Source organism: Gossypium raimondii, chromosome 7 (assembly GCF_025698545.1).
Source record: "Gossypium raimondii isolate GPD5lz chromosome 7, ASM2569854v1, whole genome shotgun sequence".
NCBI classification, from domain to species: domain Eukaryota; kingdom Viridiplantae; phylum Streptophyta; class Magnoliopsida; order Malvales; family Malvaceae; genus Gossypium; species Gossypium raimondii.
In genome coordinates, this window is record NC_068571.1 from 53,033,955 (window position 1) to 53,052,656 (window position 18,702).

Sequence of the window (18,702 nt, forward strand, 5' to 3'; positions counted from 1 at the left end):
TAAATATCATGAATCTGCAAACTAAAATCCAAACAACTTTCTTCTCCAATCTCCAAAATTAACTGTCAAATCGACTTGGTTTTAAGGTATGTTCTTTTACTCGTCAATGGGTACTGATCCATTGTATCGATCATCGAATTGTCACTTGAAACTCGTTAGCCAAACTTAAAAAAAAAAAAAACTTAACATCCTAATAACTTAAATGAAAACTTTCAAATAGTTGAATGACTTTATTGAGAACTTTCAAATAATTCAATGACCATTTTGTAACTTTTTAAAATTAAGTGACCAAAACATAAATTTACTAATAATTTAATGACCTTATGTGTAGTTTACCCATAGAGTTAGCTACCAATTCACCGTTATATTAAAAATATATTTATTATTTGAGGAAAATATTCGCATCTATTTTTAAATAAAAATTAATAATTCAACCAAACTTAACTAAATGCCAACAGAAAAACAAATTATTAGACAAATTGTCTAGTTAAAACCGTTATAACGGTCATTTGTTTTTCATTGTACACTGACAAATGCTCTGAAACACTGTGATAAAAAATTGTCTTAAAATCATTAAAAGGTTAAAAATCATCAAAATTTATGTAAAATCTTTAAAACATTATTATTGATACTTGATAGCATTCATTATTCCGTCCACCTCATCACATCACATTCCCTTTTATCGTTCTTTATTTTCTTTTAAAATTAAAATCAGCACCTGAGTGAGACACGGAATATAAAAGGTCTAATTTTAAGTTTAGTCTCTTTATTATATTAAAATTTTGGATTTAATCCTTTATTCTTTTATTTTTTATAATATTATTAGTAAGTTCAATTTGATAATACTATTATTTGTTGCCATTAACATGATGACGTAAAATTTTTTATTTTATTATTATTTGGTCACATGATTAGGCTGAATTACAAATCCTAATAATTGTATTTAATTAAATAATAAAATTACATGTCAATTAAATACTTAACACTATCTCTTTTTTTAATAAAAAAAGTTTGACCTTATTGAGGCAAAGAATAGGAGTGTGGAGGAAATGATAATTCACATGGTGGAGAAAGGGACGGTGCGGAGAGCTAAACTAGTTGTTGTTGGTTGGGTAAAGTTTTGGCATATAAGATGGGTATTGATTCTTGGTGGCAAAGAAGAGGTATTTATAAATGATATTTAATCATAAACTATCCTCAAATCTCGTCATGTTTATCTAAGAGTCATGTCTTGGTATGTCTTTAAGGGTAAAATAGACTCCTAGCCAGATGATTAAATTTATAGATGACTTGAATTGAGTGAATTTAATGAAGTTTTCATGTGTTATTCATGTAAAAAGAGGCTTGACACTTGTCTTAACGAGGTTGAAGGGTGAGTTCCACGCATTAAGCACGCCTTAAGCCAACAAGGTTCATGACCTTGGTGAGGTACCAAGGTAAGGCGAGACAATATATAACAAATCTAAAAATTAATATAATTAATCAGTTTAGACCTATTAATAATATTATAAAAGCAAAGGATCAAATTATATCAAATTAAAATAAAAAAATTAAATCTTGCATAAGAGAAAGACTAAAACCATAATTAGACCAAATTAAAACAATCCTTCCTCCACCCGCTACATTCATCCAACGGTCACGATCTACCCCACTTACCGCCTTATCCGCTCCAATATTAGAAACATTCAAATTCCCTAAACTATCCTCCCAAACTTTTAAATCGATCCACCGGTTATAAAAGTAGATTCCAAGGGTACAATTGTAAATTCACAAATTAGACCCAGTTAATGAGTGTACTCTTTGAAATTAAAAAGGTGGCTTAGAAAACGGCAGTGAAGTAAAGCTTTAAGCCGAAGTGCCTTTCGTTTTTTTCTCTCTTCTTCTTTAATGGTAGATCTTATGTTTCATTGATCTACATTTTGAAGTTTACGGCGTTTTTTTTTGAGTCGAATCGTTCGTTTCCTCCGACCTGAATAAAATCAGTGATCGAAAGATGCTGGACGGAATCTTAGGCCGTGGTTTTGCCACAAAATGGTTTATACATTTTTCTCTTTAATTAATTGATTTTTTTTTTGTTTTAGATGATTGAATTGATGTGAAGAATTTTTGGTTTTCTTGCAGTAAATCGTTGATAAAAGCGATAAAGAGTCGGATTGATGTTATACGGAGGAAAAAGAGTGCGACGCTTAAGTTTTTGAAGAAAGATATAGCTGATCTGCTTGCTAATGGCCTTGATATCAATGCTTATGGCAGAGTAAGTTTTTGAAAAAAAAAATATTATTACTGTTTTATACTGATATATTCTGCTAATTTTGATTTATATGTAGTTTTATTGATTTAATTTTTGAGCAAGATTACTAGCGGAATGGTAAGGTTTATGATTTGCATATGTACATATATATAAGCAGATTTGTTTGAATATGTAAAAATGTTATGCTTTGTTTTACTAATTACATAAAATTTATGGACGTGAAAATGATTGATGTGTTGATTTTGGTGGTGAAACAGGTTGAAGGATATATAGCTGAATTAGTGCTTTCGTCTTGCTATGATTTTATAGACAAGTGTTGCGATTTCGTGACGAAGCATGTTTCAGTCATGCAAAAACTGAGGTATAAGTGGATGTTTTGTTTATTTCTTGTTCAATACAATCAATTCTTTATAATGGTTGCGTTTGTATTTCAATGGCTACTCATGGTAGGCTTTTCTATTGGTATATTTCTGTGAAAATATAGGTAGTAGTAAAGGAAAAATTGAAGTTATGAAAATGAGTGGTCCTGAAGTTGATAATTAAAATTTGGATAATGCCATCCCTAGTGCCATCTGTTGGCAATAGCATTAGGCTTCGGTGTTCTCTGGGTTTCAAATGATAGTTCAAGCTACTTTTAGCTCCATGTAAGATTTGATTGTCATTCTTCTTTGTGGACCACTTCCTGTTTTTTCATCTTCTTGTATGGTATCAAGAGATTGTTACACTTTTGATGTTAAGTTCAATTTGAGGATGAATGGAGGTTCAAATTGAGTTTAGAGAATACTTAAGGATAAGGGTTGAATAAAGTATTTGAAATTGTAATTGCTTAAAGGTTTTTTGTTCAATGTCTGCTAAAGAAAATATTGAAATTTCTCTTTCTTTACCATGGTGAATTAAAGATTTTCTCATGATGAGATTGTTGCTCTGGATCCGGAAGAGATTCCCGTATGCCTTCATTTTAAGGATTGTGGAGCGCTGTGTAACGTATAGATGGTATCTTGGAACTATAGGAAACACAAGATGGATTAGAAGTTTTCTGGTTATACATTTTCTTTCTTTTATTTTATTGTTGTGAACTTTTATTGTTTGTTTTCTTGAAATTTGTCATTAAGAAGCTGATTAAAACAACAGTTGCTTATTTTTCATAATAAATGCATACAGTGATTGCCCAGAAGATTGCAGGGAAGCTGTCTCATCTCTAATGTTTGCAGCTGCTAGATTTTCTGATTTGCCAGAGTTGCGTGAGCTTAGGCATATATTTCATGAAAGATATGAAAATTCACTGGACGTATTCGCCAATAAACAGGTAAATTTCCAGTCATGATCCACTCCAAAAGGAGAATATTTATGGTTCCATTCGCTGCATTTCTATGACAAATGTTGTAAATTTTCATGGTAGCTTGTTGAGAATTCAGCTTCAAATCCTTCCACAATGGAGAGGAAAGTTATGGTAATGCATGATATAGCATCAGAGTTTTCCATAAAATGGGATTCAAAAGCTTTCGAGCGAAGAATGTCTGAACCTGTTGTGATCCCACAGCCACAGGTATCCCTTGTGTTTGATCTCTACTTGCCTAATTGCCTCTTCGCATTGGAACTCTTCTGATCTCTGCAACTTTTCTCCAGGACCGAACTAAAAAATACGGGTCTTTCCATGTCAATGGTGAAGATAATAAATCAAATTATGGAAAACAGGTATCCTCGTGTTTGATCTTTACTTGCCTGATCGCATCTTCACACTGAAACTCTTCTGATCTCTGTAATTGTTCTCTAGGACCGACTTAAAAAATACGGGTCTTTCCATGTCAATGGTGATGATAATAAATCAAATGATGGAAAACAGGTATCACTCGTGTTTGATCTTTACTTGCTTGATTGCCTCTTCATACTGAAACTCTTCTGATCTCTGTAATTGTTCTCTAGGACCGACTTAAAAAATACGGGTCTTTCCATGTCAATGGTGATGATAATAAATCAAATGATGGAAAACAGGTATCCCTCGTGTTTGATCTTTACTTGCCTGATTGCCTCTTCACACTGGAACACTTCTGATCTCTGTAATTGTTCTCTAGGACCGACTTAAAAAGTACGGGTCTTTCCATGTCAATGGTGATGATAATAAATCAAATGATGGAAAACAGGTATCCCTCGTGTTTGCACTTTACTTGTCTGATTATCTCTTCACACTGGAACTCTTCTAATCTCTGTAAGTGTTCTCTAGGACCGACCTAAAAAATACGGGTCTTTCCATGTCAATGGTGATGATAATAAATCAAACGATGGAAAAAGTGCTGATCCACCAAGGGATGAACTTAAAGTGGATAAGAATGGGCACAAGTGGGAATTCTCCGTCGAGGACAAGCTGCGTCAAGGCAGGGAAGAAGCTTTTGCAAGGAGGGAGAATCTTGATATCCCATTACCGCAAAAACAAGAAGTTGTCGAGAAGGATGATATTGCCTTCAAAACAGCAAGATTAAGTAGTTCGACTAGTGGGAAAAGAATCGAAAGAGTAAATGGTGGAGGCAAGGTACAAGATGGTAGGGAGAATAGTGTACCTGGAATAGATAACCAAGATGTTCTAACACAGAGAAAGCCGGATCTAAATCCAAATAACTATGCAGCTCCACGGTCAAGGAGTCAAGATAAAGATCTCTTCGTCCCCGATAGTTATGCCAATGAGTATGGTGTCCAGAATTCAACTAGGAAAACTCCCGTGGAAGGTGAACCCAAGCGGAAGCCCCGGTCTAGTAGTGCTCTCCCTCCTCCTTATGTTAAACCACCCAGTATCAAATCAAAGGAGAGCATGAATGGTGCCAATATATTGTCTTCACTTGCTGGTTTGGACAGTGATGGAGTCTCTGGTGATCCTTCTATGCCTGATAAAGAGGGGCAGAGAATTCCACCTATGAGAGGTCATGATCGAGAAACAGATAATTACTATAGTCACAGTGAAATTGGTATCCCTATCCCAAGACGAAGATCGTCTCGGAGGCGACATTTGAGATCAGCATCTGGTCATATTGAAATTGGTAATGCTGAAGATACAGAATTCATGAGGAGAAAACCAAGAAGCAGGAGAAGGGATGAGTCGAGACAAGGTCTGCAAATCTTATTCGACGAAGAGCATCAAAGATATGATCAGGAGGAAAGGATAATCGATAGGCTGTTGATGCATTATAGTAAGAAACCATCAACCTCTGAAGACGGGAAACTAAGACGAAAATCTAAAAGTCATCATGCACATCATAAGAGAACTGACGTAGATGAAGAAGCCTTAGAAAAAGCAAGCATGGATAGATCGGATGATATCTCCGAGACTATTCCCCGTCCAGTCCGATCAATTTCTCTCCCTCGTGAACAAACAACTCAATCAGAAGGAACTAAAGTATACACCCGCGCTACTTCCTTTCAGCAAGGTAGGTCAAATGCAGCCCGGCACGTACACCCTAAGTTACCGGATTACGATGATTTGGCTGCTCACTTTGCAGCAATGAAAGGGAGATAAAGCTTTTAGGGAACCTCTTGAACATTGATAGAACAGGTATTGCCTATTGCTTAGTAGTTTGAATATATACCTACTTAGATGTTTATAGCACTGGTATAATTACTACTTTCTGTGACAGATGATGACCTTAACAAAAATTTACAAATTTGCTGATTTTTTTTTGTTTGGATGACATGATTTTAAAAGATGTATCCATACATGGTATTTTTTATGATCTCTGCACCGAAACCCTGTCTCTACCCGAACCGGGTAAGTCATATTTGAATGCTAGTATAAGAATTTTAAGTAACCTCTTGTATCTCAGATTCCCAAGTTTGGCTTTGTTGGCAAATGCTTGTGAGTTGTGATGTTCATTGCACGTTTTAATACTTCTTGTCATCCATTATGACTGAGAACTGAGAAGGGAAACACTAAATAGGCGTATAGGCCATTATATTTTTGTAGGTTTTAACTGTTTTTTAAACCTTGCTGCAAAATAGCGGTGAAGCAAGAAAAATTTTAAGGGGGAGGGGACGGAATCAAATTGTATGTTTGCAATTTCACAAGTTTAATATCTTAATTTTGTACAATTTTAAAGGGTAAAAATAGGAAATTTTCATTTTAGCAGTTGGGTAGTTTAGTTAAAAAATTGAAAAACTAAATTAAATGAACACTAACTATATATTAACTTAAGTTATAATCGATTTTACATAAATGGATTAAATCGAGAATTGAATTATGTTTGAATTTTAATTAATTTATACATTACATATTATAAATACATTTAAAAATAAAAAATATATTAAAATCAATAAATTTAATTTGTTAGAGTTATAAATAACCAAATAACATTATATTATATTAGCCACCTACAAAATCTCCTTAACCACCGACTTTGATTGAAAGTCTAACAATTAAGTAGATTAACTTAATTTGAACTGACTTTTCTCAATGAAGTAGTGATTAAAATAACTTCCATGACCTTGAATTTTGGATAAAAGAAATTTCTCCATTGAATTTTGAATTTTCAATGAGTTAGAATTAGAGATAATAATGAGTTGGATATTTGAATTTTCTATAAAAATCAAAATTTTAGATTTACTTTAAAATTCAAAAATTTTATTATCTGCATTTAATTTGAAAAGTATTATTATTCAAATTTAAATTAATTAAATTATTCGTGAATTTATTAAATATTTGCATTTAAGTACAATAAATTTTCTTTAAAAAAATTATAAAAAGTAGAGCCGATAAAATCTAAAATCTGAATTCGTTATTCACAAAATGAAGCAAAGGTAATTCGGATCATGTGCATCTAAGAGCTAATATTCGTCTCTGCTCTGAACCTATTGCAGATAGTAATATCTTTGGAATTTACAATATCCAAATTTAAAAAATAAAAAAATCAAATATCCGCCATCATCGGACAAAGCAGCTCCTGGCTGTGCTAGATTCCCTTCCTATGTTCTACTTCCCTTGTCACAAGGTAAAAAGGACTGTTGTTTCCCGCCAAAAGAGATGGTCTTACACTTTCTTTATATTATTTACGGTCAAAACTTGACTGCCTCCTCCATAGAAGAAAAAAGAACAGTAAAAAAATGAAGGGGACATCCAAGGTAATCATGGGTGCAACACTGGTAATGGCGGCGAGTCTCGCCATTGTATTAGGTATTATCCTAGTGTTTCTAGCAGAGCTCTATTGTTTCCTCTGCCTACGCCGCCGTCAGCTCAAATCTTCCGCCACCCCCCCCACCAATACTACCACTACAGCTTCTTCTTCTTCTTCCCTTAGTAGTGTCTATGCACAAGGAGTTCTTCATGCACCAACCAACTTCCTCTTCCCTCATCAAGAAGTCCTTGAAATCCAAGCTCAAGAACCAAACATAATAAGTCCCCATCAAATTGGTATCTTATATCCCACATCTCCACCATTCACTTCCTTTGTGAATTCACCACCTTGCAATGCATCTCTAGGAAATAACGGTGTGGAAGATTTGGTTTACATATCGAATCCTATTTACGACAACGATGCCGGAACCGGCATGCCGGAAACTCCGTTCATGGGATGATGATGATGATGATGATCCGATGAGACCTTCATTGAGTCACATGAAGAAGCTAGGTGTTTAGGCAAGTCAGGTAGTGAATCTATTACTAGAAATGGTGTTTCATCTTGGTTAAATTTTAGTAAAGACCCACTAACTTTAATTTCATCATTTTCAATCCCTGCATTTCTAGAATTTTAAAATTTTAGTTTGGATAAAATAGTAGCTATTAAATTCATTTAGTTAATTAACTACTATTATTTTCAAATTTTAATGTGTCAAACATATTATCATATGTACAATGCCATGTTAGCATGCTAATTTCACATTGAGTTCTTTCATGAGAGGAGGATGATGATCCTACGAGACCTCCATTGAGTCCAATGAAGAAACTCTCCCATCATCAAGCTCTCCCATGCACTTATCCTTTATGGTGATCATTAGTGAGTTTATTTTCTGTCAAAACTTGCTACAGGAGCGGGCAGTGAACCATGAACAAGTGCTTTCTTGTATTCATTTGCTGTGTGGGGATGTTTATGGTAAGTTGTTCTAGTACTACCTTACATTGAGTGCTAAAGAGTTTGATATTATTTATGATTTCAAGTTTTAAATCTTATGAATAAAGAAAGTAGCATTCACCATACTTTGTCCCAGTTCAACTTAACTTTAAATTGAATCGAGGCTTAACATGACTAAAGATCCCGGATTCTCAGACTAAAAAGTATTTATGGTTCTGGGTTTTTCTTATATTCATGTGATATTGCAAACAGACCACAACAGTACACGAGGACAAAAAATAATAAAAGGAATAGTAAAGGGAAAAGAAAAAGAAAATCTGTTTCTGAGGGCCTCGAATGCTGATTTCTAGGCATTAAAAGCCAAAAACACACAAACTGTCACCTGCGAGGCAGTGTCCACATTATACGCTGACATGCCTTGTTGGTTTCTTCCAAATTTTTTAACCAGATAGTTGGTGGGATAATTCACCCTATTGGTGGGATATTCGGTTTAATTAAGTAAATTATTAAAAAAATTATAAAAATAAAATATATTAAAAATAAAAAATCTGGAGTTAATTAGTTTTTTTTTCCGATTCAACAAGTTCATATTAATTTATGTGTAAACAAGTATATACTCCTTTTCCGAATTGATCTACCAGCTTGACCAATTCAATCTGATCCAGTTCTAACTACTTTACTTTCTTCCATGTGCTCCATTAGGGTAAACAGCTTCAGTTTTAGAAGTCTCAATTTTACCGAATTTGTTAAGAATAGACCAGTTAAAGATTACGAATAAGTGTCAGGTGAAATAATAAAACACATTATCTTTCTAAGGAGAGAACTCATGTTTAATTCTAGAAAGAATATCATTAGGAGGAATAACCACAATCCCGAAAAAAATTGGTGATAATGTTAGTATTCTCTGTTAAAATTTGCTATTAAATTTAAAAGTATAGCGTTGTGAACTTAATAATCGTACTTGATAACAAATTAAAATTAAAAAAAACTTCTAAATATAAGACAACTTGAGTTTCAATATTCAAAACCTGAATTTATAAACACGAGTTACCATCAATAATTTGACGAATTTCATTAATTTACAGGCTACATTGGGAATTGATCCTTTATTTATTTGGAGTTGCATGATAATATCTTACACAAAATAAGTGCACTTTAAATTGACAATGAAGCTCTTGTGTGTACATGATGCAAGATATGTTCATCAAAGTAAATTAGGCCAAAAAGCAGCTTAATTTTTCCATTACCTGTAAAGAATTGTCAACTATTAATTTTAAGAACCCAATAATTCAAATCGAAAATTACTCTAATAAATAACTTAAATCTAAACTTGAGAGTAAAACCCGAATGAAAAAAAAAATTGAAATATTTAAATTTGAAAAACTTTATAGATAGATTCGAATGCCCGAATTGAGAAGACCTGAATTCAAAACAACTCAAATCCTAAATGATCAAACTAAAACAAACCCAACTCTAAATGTCCCGACATAGATTGACCCAACTCGACCAGAAACCAACCCGACCTACTCAACCGACAAGTCTACTTGTAATACAAGAGGAAATGCATAGATCTTAATAATTCATATTAAGAGCCAAGAACCTAGAAAACCAAACATGAAACTTCAAACCTTAGTGGACTAAATTGACTGGCACATGAAGTTTCCCTTGCAAGTGATGAAAACCATGTCCGAGATTGATTCAGATGCAAATCAATTTTTTGGAACTTAGATGTTGATAATCAGAACTACGTACAAGTATAGATATAGCTAACCTTCATATCATGAGGAGCAACAAAAGAACCGCCTTTCACTTTCTCGAGGCCTATTATGCAACTTAATTCCGGTCGGCCTTGACGGAGCAGCTTTCGCCAATCTCTTCGCTGCAGGAGAGTTATGTAAGAACTAAGAAAGGAAGTTCAGTAAACGAGCATGGTAGAGGGACCAAAACCATAATTTGACCTTCTTGTATCCGAGAGCAATCTTACAGTTTAATTAATGAGCCATATGATTGATGATTACTTGCTGGTCAAGTAATTGAACAACTTTCAAAGATCATTTCCTCACTGTCTTTTAGGACAAACCACCTTAAAGCCATATACGCATCATACGAATTTAAACTCTAATCGATTCGTATAAGAAGAAAACAGAATGTTAAAACATGGAATTACCAATCTCGTAAAAGAGTTCATTGACGTTATGTGCCGTCTTTGCCGATGTTTCGAGGAAAGTCAAGCCATTTTCTTTGGCATATTGCTCACCTTCCTGCATAATAATTTAGGAGTTATTCAGATTGTTTCCCTTGTCCCTGTTCTAGGCAACGATGACGCAATTGTACAGCATTAACGAGAATCGAAACACTGTATAGTAGAGATATACTTTCCGATCGATAATGTCTTTCCGATAAAAAGTATGTATGCATATATATATATATATATCAGATTGCAGATACCTCATTTCCCACTTTTTTCTTGTCTTCCAAGTCAACCTTGTTTGCTACCAAGAACATTATCAAATTCTGATTTCCTGAACCGGAATAACATGAATCAGACAACATATTACCAAATTCGTACCAGTCGTATACATAATGATGAAATGGGAAATTCGGGGTTTAAATCATCAACTTATATATACCAATACCAAGTTAGTCCGAGGAATGTAACATTTTAAATTTGTTTAGATTGTTTGTCGATTTACCTTGTCGTTGCACTTCCCGAACCCATTTTTTGGCTCGCTCGAACGTTTCCTGAAAGATCGAATCCGATGAACATATCCAATTATAAAAAGCATGAATACATGATGACAGCAGTATCAGAACAGATGAATTTAAAGAGCATGATCAAAACATATATACAAGTCCTTGTCATCTTTCATGATTCGTAAAACCTCGAGTAACCGGTCCACATCGACGGACAATAAACATCATCGAGGGAGAGGACAAAGCGGGGATAATGCCCCGTTTACAGCTATGCTGTAAACTATTAGTATCAATTAGGCAAGTTTCATATGACTATGCATGATAGATAGTATTAATTAGACATGTTGAAGAAAAAAAAAATGAAAGCACGACAAGATCGAGCGGAAGCTACCGAGCTCGTGACGTCGTAGACCACGACAGCAGCGGCTGCACCACGATAGTACATCGGAGCCAAACTATGGTATCTCTCTTGGCCTGCTGTGTCCCATATATCAAACTTTATAGTGGCTTCATTAAGTGATAAAACTTGAGTAAAGAAGGCTGCTCCAATTGTGGATTCCTACATGAGTTATACACACATTAGATGAATATTAATAGGTGAAATTACCTCACAGGTCCTTCTATTATAGAGACTTAATTTAATTTTTAAAAAGAATCAAATAAAGCTAAATTTTAATAGAGTTTATAACATTTGTTGTTAAAAAAAGTTACGTGAAATTAATTTTTTTTCCCAATTGCAATCAACTCTAAATAAAATATTTCAATTATTTGACTTTGTTAACAAAAAATTTATTTATAGAAGTATAAAAGCTTTAAAAATATTAACTATATTAAACGGTAAATGTCAGTTTTATTTAGATTTGATCTTATTTGATTTTTTTATAGTACAAAGACTAAATTTATTTATTTAATAGTAGAAGGATTAATATGGTTATTTTCTCTTACATTAATACGATACATCAAATAAGCAGAAAATAGAAATAAAAAGTTTGAAATGAAAATAAACCTGGAAATCAAAAAATTGGCCTTTGACAAATCTCAATACCAAGCTTGTTTTCCCAGTTCCCATGTGCCCAACAAGTACCTGGAAAAAAAGAGAGTTTCATATTAACGATATTTTCAGAATTAGATAGATGTTGAATCCGTCAAATTATTGATTCACCAATCTAATCGGTACAGATGATTTAATTAACTAAATTATTAAAAATTTAAAATTGATTCTACCGGCTTTTTAACTTTATTTAACTAGTCCATACTGATTTACGGCTCAACTGGTTTAAAATCTTTTTCCTAATCGATACTTTTATTGGTTCCCAATCCAATCAGTCAGTCCAATTTAGATAACCATGCATGTTGGCGTTTCCTCTTCTTTTGACCATTCATGAATTTCATGAATTTGAGTATAGAAATTCATCCACCTAGACCATATTTAATCTCGTAACCAAGTTTATATTATATGACAATCGGATATTAACTTAATTAGAGAATAACTAAAACACCTTTCTATATATAAAGTAAGTTATATTATTATAATAATAATTTTATCCTTTTATATAAATTTAATAAAAATTTACATAAGAATATTTGAAGTTAGGGCATAATAAATTTTAAATCTTGAACATATAAATTTTAACTAAAACTTTATTTGATACTTAAATAAACTTTTAATAAATATATTTATTACATAAACATTTTCACCCTGTCATAATCTAGTAGTAATTTAAAATAATGAGTATATACATATATATAAATATATATATATATATATATATATATATATATATATATATATATAAAGGACAACATTATTTAGCTCTTGAATTTGTCCATTTATACTAATTAATTGGTTTCGAATATGTATTTCGTTAACTGGTTTAATATCTCCGTAGTAACACCGTTAATTTGTATTGATGTAATACTACTAACCAAAAAATCTAATTTTAATGTCAGCCCCTATTTTATTAAAATTTAAGATTTTAATTCTTCTATTTTATGAAAATCCACATCGTATAACTAAATTATAGTTGAAACCCTGATATTATGGGTCCCTCTCCAAAGTAATAAATTACATGGAATTGAAATAAAAGATTAAACTCCAATTTAGACAAACCATAAAAATAAAATAAAATTGAAATCAATCAATAAACAAAGCACTTCCTCCATTGATCTCAAGTTCAAACAACAAAATCATTATTTTTCTTCTTTTCTAAAACCAAAACAAAAGAGAAGAGAAAAGGGGATCAGGGCATACTCACCAGCTTGGCTTGTATGTTCTTATTTCTCGACCTTGCCATTAACGATTTGATGAAATTTCCCAGAAAACAATAGAGAAAAAAGAATCCAAAGAGCTTTAGAGGTAGAAAATTTCAAAAGAGAAACTTTGGAATTGAAAACTAGAAAGAAAATGGCTAGTTTCCAGAAGTCTTTATAGTTTCCAGGGAAAAATGTCAAACAAAGATTACCATCATTATTTAATACCCAGAAATTTCGAGTGTAGATATGATATGAGACTGGTAGTTTTGTGGATTTGACTAGTAAGTAAGTTGGGTTTCATTTGCAAATTTGCTTTAAGCTGTTTGTGTTTTGTTTTGTGGTTTTTGGATACAAATTCGAAGAATATGTTTATCATAATCATCAATGCATATAGATAGGATTAAGCAAAAATATTTGTTGAATTTATCAATATAATTTATAAGATGTATCAATCAAATTCTTTTATCAAGTATACAACTTATCCGATTCAATACTATTCTTTGTTTATTTTTAATCTCTAAGTATCTTACGATCTATACTATATTGATTGCCCTCAAACAGTTAACGTAATTAATCTCTCAGTATAACACAATTATTATGAATTTGATAATAATACAATAGTCTAAATGAGATCTCATATCTTGTCATCCACGTGGTAGAATACAATGAGCCATATTAAGATACCTTTAGCCCCCACATGAAACCCCCACAATCTCACCATGCCCATGTGGGATTCCACTATAGCTAGTAATTCAGTAGTGCATTTATCTATGGAATTTTTGTACCACACCGACAAACAACATCAGAATGTCGATCATGCTATTATGTTTTTGTCTTCTACTCACGAATTGTTAATATTAAACTGTCCTAAATGTCTGATGAAGGTTGAGAAATGTCAGCACCAAGGCAGTTTGTATTGTCCTCTTTGTTGAATTGTAAAACATTAGATTGTTATGGTGGGTACAGATTTTAGAGTCGGTGGTTCCAGACGGTCCATACGAAAGTGTTGAGAGTCGTAATTAATAGTAGTTTCAATAAATTAGAGAAAGAATATAGGATTTAGGAAGAAGTGTGCTAGAGTTTTGATAAGTGAGAGAGTATTTTGGCTTTAATCGGGCAACGAGGGATTTATATAACTGATGACCCTAAGATGAAATTGGTTGATAGGAAAAGTCAGGGGTGAAGTCAAAAAATTATTTTTAAAGGAGCTAGAGAAAGGTGTCAATGAAGGGCATACCTTAATCATCGTGATCATACAATATCAGGAGGATATTTATATAGCTAATGGTCTTGAGATGTGATTGGTTGGTAGGGAGACTTAATAATTGAGCTATAATGTAGGGATGATTGAACATGACTAAAGGTGATCAAGGAACTTGTCATATTGTTGTGGAATTGTTTAAGAGAATTTTAAACATGTCTTGAAACCGTTTAAGTAAGTTACGATGAGAGACCATGATCCTACAACATTAAATGATATATTCCTTTCACTTGGCTCTAAGCCGAGCCAACTTTTCTTTATTCTTTTGTATTTCAATCACAATAAATTGAAAAAGAAAACTTCCATAAAAATAAAAAAACATAGTGGCATGGTTTATGCAAAGGTAAAGACATGTCACTTTCATGTTAGGTTGTGAATTGTGAGACTTTTAAGAACCTAAACCCCTTATCTCTTCCTTTTCACCAAGAAATTAGACAACCATTTTTATCTTTACTCATGGGTGAAATCACAAAAGGTTAATATACATATAAGGTCAAAATATGGTGCCAAATTTTTGTATTTACATTTAATTTGAGATTCAATTTCTATATTTAAAAACTTAATAATAGTTTTTATGTAAAAATCATAATCCAATAGTTGACACTATTATTATTTGGGCAAATTATAACTAAGGTAATTAAACTATTAATCAGTTTACACGTTTGGGTTACTCAATTTCAAAAAGTTATAAAATGATCACTAAACTATTCAAAAAGTTTTATTTAAGTTACCGAGTTGTTAAATTTTTTTTAAAAGTTCGAGTAGTGAGTTCCTAGTGATGATTCGACGATCGGTATGGTGGATTAGTATCTATCGACGAGTAGAAGAACATACCTTAGATCCAAGTCGATCTAACGATCAGCGTTAGAGATCGAAGACGAAAACTATTTAGATTTTGGTTCATTCGTTAAGTTAAAATCTATTTCAAAAAAAAAAACTGAATTGCAGAAGAGAAGGGGAAAGAGATCTTTTGATTGGTGTAGGTGGTGCGAACATAGAAGACCATATAGTAGCATATTTAAGAGTCCAATGATTTAAATGAAAACTATCGAATAATCCAGTAACCCATTTTGTAACTTTTTGAAGTTGGGTGACGGAAAGTAAACTTTATAATAGTGTAGTGATATTGGGTGTAGTTTACCCTTATTATCTTACCTACTTCAAAAATAAATCATTATAAACTCAATAAACATGCCTAAAAAATCAAACTTTACTAAAGTATAGGGACCATAGCATATTTTGACCTATATATATATAATACAAAAAGGCTTAATAAGCTTCTTCTTTAAAGTTTGCCCACTAGAACTAACTCTTCATTTATTTTCTCTTTTCTCTCTCTCTTTTCAATGGCGTCCCATGAAAACATCACCGTCATCACCTCCCCCAAAGGCAGCAACTCGGAAGCAGCAGCGTCGGCGGCAGCCAACTCGCCGAAAGGAGGCCAATGTTTGTGCTCGCCGACGACTCACCAAGGCTCTTTCCGGTGCAGATTTCACAGATCAAGCTCATCATCTTGGATGATGAAACGATCAAAATCCATGCCTACCAACAATACTTCCATGGTTTCTCTTTCTCCCAAGTCAGTTGAAACTACATAAAAACCCCAATAATACACACATATACATAAGTATATGTGTATCTATATCCACCATGTATGTTTTCATAACAATTCCGATCTGTATAACTCTACCTATGTGAAATATATGGATATATAGGTATGTTTGATTTTCTGTATTTGCTTCTTATATATATATATATGAAATATGGGTAAATGTTTAAATTTTCAAGCAGCATATTACTAAGAGCTTTGCTTCTCTTTGTTTTGTTTATGGTAAGTATATATGTGTATGCGAATTTGGGAAAACATTTGGGTGAAAATTGAATTATAATTTTTGAACATGTATGAATTTTATTATTTCTATCATTTTTGAAGGGATTAATTTGAATTTATTTTCATTTTAAGGACTAAAATGTAATTTTATTATATTAATTATAAGTTAATCATGGAGTTGAATTGAAATCTTTTTGATTTTGAGAGAGCAAAGCACCTGCTTACCTTTTAAATTCGCCCTATAAATATAAATATACAAATTAATCTTCAAGTTTCATGGTAAAATTTTATTTTGATCCTTCTAAATATTTATTACTTTGGACCCTTTTAAGGAAAATTTTGACTTGGCCCTTTGCATGTTAGTTTAATGAGGTAAAGAGAGGAGTGTTTTGATAAGATTGAGAAAATCAATTTTCAATTATAAAATCATTATCCTTAACTGGAAAAAGTTTTCTTTAATCAAAAAACCGACACGTTCAAAGGTGATAATATAAAGTTTATGTTGCTTTCAAACTATAGTTTTAAGAACAATTCTATAAAAATTAATGGTGATTAATCAACCTTAGTGTATAAATATATATATATAATTGGTTGAATATTGTATGGCTTTTATATAAAAATATACCAAATATCTTACAATAATATAATAAATTTGTAAAAAGAAATTATTATTTAATTGAAGTGATATCTCATTTTACTGTGATAATAATTCAATCAATAATTTAACATATTATATTATTTATTAAAATGATTTTAGTTACGACTTACGTTCTAGTTAAAAAGTATTATTTTCTATATTTATTTTAAAAGTTTTAATGAAGTAATTATGATTTTTTTCTAAATCTATTTTGGGTTTAAATTTTTTATAAATTTTGTATAAAAAATAAAACACAAATATTGTTATTTTATAAAAGAAAACGTTTTTAGTCAATTTTTAAATAAGTTGTGTGTGGTTAACTCATTACATTAACTAAATCATGCACTTAAATATTATTAGATTATGACCCATGCACGATATAGGTGAAAGAAAAATTAATATGAAAAATATATTTATAAAAGATTTAGGTGTTGTTTGATAAACGGAAAAATTAAATGCTAAAAATAAATATTGAAAAGTTAAACATTAAAAATAAGTACTGAATTTAAGTTATAAAATATGTTTTATATGTTACATAAAATTAAATGCGAAATATAATTAGATTGTTTGATAAATATAAATGTTAAATTATGACTCTCTTTTTTTATATATTTTATCTCAATTTTTCTAAAGATTGTCATTTATGCCCTCATTCTTATAAATAAGTTTTGGATGCAATGATAAGACACAGTGCACTCCCAATAGTAAAATACGGATTTGAATCTTGGAGACAGTATTGTTAAAAAATATAGCTATAATCCTTAAACGTAAACTGTAAAATGAATATGATTGATACTCAAATAATTGTATGCTTGAAAGATTTAGATAAGAGAACTTTATCCACATAAAAAAAAAAAAACTAATTCAATTCATTGTGGGATTTGAGGATTGCCTCAGATTTTTTCTGGACTGAAATTGAAATGGATTTGGAGATGAGTTTTGAATGGTGTCAAACCATGTTTGAAATATGAGTAGGATTAATTGATGAGAAATTCATTTCTTTTTCCTTCTAAAACCAGTCGGCTTTTGATAAATATAATTGACATTTAGTTTATAAATTTGGTGATTTTTTTCATTTTGGTCCTTTTATTTGTTTTTATTAGTCTTGAATTCTTTTTTAATTTGGTCCATGAACTTAGTTTTTGTTATAGTACAATGAGGTGACATTTGAGGTTATGTCAAATTATCACTTGAAATTATTATTTTTTTAAAAAATTACTTTTATTTAGGGTCTGTTTGATTGCCGTAAAATATTTTCCGTAAAATAATTTCGGAAAATGTTTTACTTTTCGTAAAATGATTTCTTGGAAAATATTTTCGGTGTTTGATTGAATCATGTAAAATATTTTAATTTGGTTGGTAGATTTCTGAAATATTTTTGAAAAAATTGTTTTTACATATATTGATATATATTAATAAATTTTATATTTTAAATTATTTTTACATATATTGCAATGATTTATTTATAATAATACTCAATTATTAAGCCGTAATATTAATCGTTATAAATTGAAAAAAAATTAATATCAAATAAATTATTTGTAATTGTGTTAAAAAACAAGTATTGAATAATTAAAAAAATAAGTTACTGGAAAATCGATAAATAGAAGTAATTTTCTACCGGAAATGAAGGAAGGAATGAAGGAGGCGATAGAGAGGAGAACACGGAAAATGTCTTACGGAAATTGAAAGGGTAAGACATTTTCCCTAAAATGTAACCCATTTTCC

The 18,702-nt window shown here is 31.4% G+C and overlaps 3 protein-coding genes across 11 annotated transcripts; 2 read left to right on the top strand and 1 right to left on the bottom strand.

The window, feature by feature from the left end:
• Nucleotides 1-1,833: 1,833 nt before the first annotated feature.
• Nucleotides 1,834-6,045, top strand: LOC105785176 (polycomb group protein FERTILIZATION-INDEPENDENT SEED 2). 7 transcript variants are annotated; one of them, XM_012611152.2, is made up of 10 exons: nt 1,834-2,034; nt 2,122-2,254; nt 2,509-2,612; nt 3,413-3,557; nt 3,651-3,797; nt 3,878-3,946; nt 4,026-4,094; nt 4,175-4,243; nt 4,324-4,392; nt 4,473-6,045. In XM_012611152.2, exons 1-10 carry the CDS (start codon nt 1,994-1,996, stop codon nt 5,754-5,756), a joined length of 2,130 nt encoding a protein of 709 aa, XP_012466606.1. In that variant the 5' UTR covers nt 1,834-1,993; the 3' UTR covers nt 5,757-6,045. The 7 variants fall into 7 exon arrangements, with proteins under 7 accessions (XP_012466606.1, XP_052489641.1, XP_052489640.1 ...); XM_052633681.1 differs by lacking the exon at nt 4,324-4,392; XM_052633680.1 differs by lacking the exon at nt 4,175-4,243.
• Nucleotides 6,046-7,357: 1,312 nt separating this feature from the next.
• LOC105803126 (uncharacterized) lies at nt 7,358-7,804 on the top strand. Its single transcript, XM_012635139.1, has one exon. It carries the CDS (start codon nt 7,358-7,360, stop codon nt 7,802-7,804), a length of 447 nt encoding a protein of 148 aa, XP_012490593.1.
• A 1,541-nt stretch (nt 7,805-9,345) lies between these two features.
• Nucleotides 9,346-13,445, bottom strand: LOC105784750 (ras-related protein Rab5). 3 transcript variants are annotated; one of them, XR_008197583.1, is made up of 9 exons: nt 13,248-13,445; nt 11,999-12,076; nt 11,384-11,551; nt 10,992-11,040; nt 10,747-10,820; nt 10,466-10,559; nt 10,283-10,381; nt 10,070-10,177; nt 9,346-9,545 (listed from the first exon to the last, which is right to left on the bottom strand). XR_008197583.1 is itself a non-coding variant. In XM_012610949.2 (8 exons), the coding sequence occupies exons 1-7, from the start codon at nt 13,284-13,286 to the stop codon at nt 10,077-10,079; spliced, it is 603 nt and encodes a 200-aa protein (XP_012466403.1). In that variant the 5' UTR covers nt 13,287-13,444; the 3' UTR covers nt 9,346-9,545; nt 10,070-10,076. The 3 variants fall into 3 exon arrangements, 2 of the variants coding, with proteins under 2 accessions (XP_012466403.1, XP_052489111.1); XM_012610949.2 differs by lacking the exon at nt 10,283-10,381 and having other exon boundaries at nt 13,248-13,444; XM_052633151.1 differs by lacking the exons at nt 9,346-9,545; nt 10,283-10,381 and having other exon boundaries at nt 9,673-10,177.
• Between the last annotated feature and the right edge of the window lie 5,257 nt (nt 13,446-18,702).

Excerpts from the sequence above, each read along its gene's own strand:
- LOC105784750 (XM_012610949.2), bottom strand. The coding sequence starts at position 13,286 with ATGGCAAGGTCGAGAAATAAGAACATACAAGCCAAGCTG. Across the intron at positions 12,077-13,247 it reads AGAACATACAAGCCAAGCTG|GTACTTGTTGGGCACATGGG; the intron begins GTGAGTATGCCC and ends CTTTTTTTCCAG. Across the intron at positions 10,178-10,465 it reads TGAACTCTTTTACGAGATTG|CGAAGAGATTGGCGAAAGCT; the intron begins GTAATTCCATGT and ends ACTCTCCTGCAG.
- LOC105803126 (XM_012635139.1), top strand. The coding sequence starts at position 7,358 with ATGGGTGCAACACTGGTAATGGCGGCGAGTCTCGCCATTGTATTAGGT.
- LOC105785176 (XM_012611152.2), top strand. The coding sequence starts at position 1,994 with ATGCTGGACGGAATCTTAGGCCGTGGTTTTGCCACAAAATG. Across the intron at positions 2,255-2,508 it reads ATATCAATGCTTATGGCAGA|GTTGAAGGATATATAGCTGA; the intron begins GTAAGTTTTTGA and ends GTGGTGAAACAG. Across the intron at positions 2,613-3,412 it reads TCAGTCATGCAAAAACTGAG|TGATTGCCCAGAAGATTGCA; the intron begins GTATAAGTGGAT and ends AAATGCATACAG.